The sequence below is a fragment of the Ursus maritimus genome, unplaced genomic scaffold (genome assembly GCF_017311325.1).
Source record: "Ursus maritimus isolate PB19 unplaced genomic scaffold, ASM1731132v1 scaffold_14, whole genome shotgun sequence".
In the NCBI taxonomy this organism is placed as follows: Eukaryota; Metazoa; Chordata; class Mammalia; order Carnivora; family Ursidae; genus Ursus; species Ursus maritimus.
This window is the reverse complement of record NW_024423786.1, coordinates 69,310,013-69,312,902: the sequence shown is the minus strand read 5'-3', so window position 1 is coordinate 69,312,902 and position 2,890 is coordinate 69,310,013. Positions and strand designations below refer to the sequence as shown.

At 69.2% G+C, this 2,890-nt stretch overlaps 1 protein-coding gene across 1 annotated transcript in view; it reads left to right on the top strand.

Moving 5' to 3' along the window:
- The first annotated feature begins 329 nt into the window (after window positions 1-329).
- RAI1 (retinoic acid induced 1) overlaps window positions 330-2,890 on the top strand; it is a 16,576-nt gene continuing 14,015 nt past the window's right edge. The window contains exon 1 of the mRNA XM_040630161.1: window positions 330-2,773. Coding sequence (XP_040486095.1) covers window positions 395-2,773 — 2,379 coding nt within the window. The 5' untranslated portion in view covers window positions 330-394. The remainder of the gene's footprint in view (window positions 2,774-2,890) is intronic.

Below are 2,890 nucleotides of genomic sequence, written 5' to 3'. Positions count from 1 at the left end.
CGCTGGGAGTGGTGGGTGGCGTGGAGGGGAGGAGCTGGGCCGGAGCGGGGTTGGGGGGGGCGGCCCGGTGGCACGGGGCGGTGGGTCCGTGTCTCCCCGCCGCGGTGGCCATCCTTGGCCCGGCTCAGCTGGCCGCGGGGCCCGTGTTGGGGCGGGAATTACAGAGCACACCTCCCTGACACAGAAGTTGTCGATATGTCCACAGCTGGTGGGGAGGCTCAGGCAAAGGGAAGACCATTAAGAGCTGCAGGGGAGAGGGCAGGGCGGGAGAGGGGTGGGAGGCAGGCTTTCCAAGGGGAAGGGAAATGGCCCGTCTGAATCGCTCTCCCTCTCCTCCTCCCCTCCCCGCCCTCCCTCTCTCCCTTTCTCTTTTCACAGATAACCAGCCCGAGTCATGCAGTCTTTTCGAGAAAGGTGTGGTTTCCATGGCAAACAACAGAACTACCAGCAGACCTCACAGGAGACATCTCGCCTGGAGAATTACAGACAGCCGAGCCAGGCCGGGCTGAGCTGCGACCGGCAGCGGCTGCTGGCCAAGGACTATTATAACCCGCAGCCCTACCCGGCCTACGAGGGCGGCGCCAGCACGCCCGCCGGCACGGCGCGGGGCAGCAAGGGCCTGGCCTCGCAGCAGTCCCTGCAGGCCCGGCCGGCCTTCTCGGGCTACAGCGTGCAGGACAGCAGCCCGTACCCTGGCCGCTACTCGGGCGAGGAGAGCCTGCAGGCCTGGGGGGCCCCCCAGCCGCCGCCCCCACAGCCGCAGCCCCTGCCAGGGGGCGTGGGCAAATATGATGACAGCTTGATGAAGAAGGCCGCCGTGCCCCCCGGCAGGCAGTACCCAGAGCAGGGCGCCCAGCTGCCCTTCCGGACTCACGCCCTGCACGTCCAGCAGCAGCTGCCACAGCCCCAGCAGCCCCTGGTGTACCCCAAACTCCAAAGGCAGAAACTGCAGAACGACATGGCCTCCCCCCTGCCCTTCCCCCAGGGCGGCCACTTCCCCCAGCATTCACAGTCTTTCCCCTCTTCCTCCACCTATTCCTCCAGCGCCCAGGGCGCCCAGGGCAGCGGCGGGAGCCAGGGGGCCCACTCCTACAAGAGCTGCACCGCGCCGTCCGCCCAGCCCCACGACAGGCCGCTGACGGCCAACGCCAGCCTGGCCCCGGGGCAGCGGGTCCAGAACCTTCACGCCTACCAGTCCAGCCGCCTTGGCTACGACCAACAGAAGCAGCAGCAGCAGCAGGCCCTTCAGAGCCGGCACCATGCCCAGGAAACCCTCCATTACCAAAACCTCGCCAAGTACCAACACTACGGGCAGCAGGGCCCGGGCTACTGCCCGCCCGACGCGGCCGTCAGGACTCCGGAGCAGTACTACCAGACCTTCAGCCCCAGCTCCAGCCACTCGCCCGCACGCTCCGTGGGCCGCTCGCCCTCCTACAGCTCCACCCCGTCGCCGCTGATGCCAAACCTAGAGAACTTTCCCTACAACCAGCAGCCGCTCGGCACCGGGGCCTTCCCCGCGGGCATCACGGACCACAGCCACTTCATGCCCCTGCTCAACCCCTCCCCGACCGACGCCGCCGGCTCGGTGGACCCCCAGGCTGGCAACTGCAAGGCGCCCCCGAAGGACAAGCTCCCCGAGAACCTGCTGTCGGACCTCAGCCTGCAGAGCCTCACGGCCCTGACCTCGCAGGTGGAGAACATCTCCAACACGGTCCAGCAGCTGCTGCTCTCCAAGGCCGCCGTGCCGCAGAAGAAGGGCGCCAAGAACCTGGTGCCCAGGACCCCGGAGCAGCACCGCAGCCAGCACTGCAGCCCCGAGGGCAGCGGCTACTCGGCCGAGCCGGCGGGCACGCCGCTGTCCGAGCCGCTGAGCAGCACGCCGCAGTCCACGCACGCCGAGCCGCCGGAGGCCGACTACCTGAGCGGCTCCGAGGACCCGCTGGAGCGCAGCTTCCTCTACTGCAGCCAGGCGCGCGCCAGCCCCGCCAGGGTCAACAGCAACTCGAAGGCCAAGCCCGAGTCGGTGTCCACCTGCTCGGTGACCTCGCCCGACGACATGTCCACCAAGTCCGACGACTCCTTCCAGAGCCTGCACAGCAGCCTGCCGCTCGACAGCTTCTCCAAGTTCGTGGCGAGCGAGCGGGACTGCCCGCGGCTGCTGCTCAGCGCGCTGGCGCAGGAGGACCTGGCCTCCGAGATCCTCGGGCTGCAGGAGGCCATCGGCGAGAAGGCCGAGAAGGCCTGGGCCGAGGCGCCTGGCCTAGCCAAGGACGCCAGCAAGCCTCCCTTCTCGCTGGAGAACCACAGCGCCTGCCTGGACTCCGTGGCCAAGAACGCGTGGCCGCAGCCGGGGGAGCCGGAGGCCCTGCCCGAGTCCTTGCAGCTGGACAAGGGTGGCGGTGCCAAGGACTTCAGCCCGGGGATGTTCGAAGACCCTTCTGTGGGCTTCGCCGCCCCGGACCCCAAGAAGACGACCGGTCCCCTCTCCTTTAGCACCAAGGCCACGCTCGGGGCCTCCACGTCGGACCCTGCCGTGGCAGCCTTCGACTGCTTCCCGGACACGACCACCGCCAGCTCGGCGGACGGCGCCAACCCCTTTGCCTGGCCCGAGGAGAACCTGGGGGATGCCTGTCCCCGGTGGGGCCTGCACCCCAGCGAGCTCACCAAGGGCCTGGAGCCGGGCGGGAAGGCCTCCGATGGCGTGGGCAAGGAGAATGCCCATGAGGTTTCGGCCTGCCCGGGCTTCCAGGAGGAGGAGCCCCCTGGGGAGAAGGCCACGGTGCCTCGGGACTCCGCACAGGAGGAGGCGGGCGGGGTGAAGGAGGAGGTGGGGGGGCTGCTGCAGTGCCCCGACGTGGGCAAGGCCGACCGCTGGCTGGAGGACAGCCGG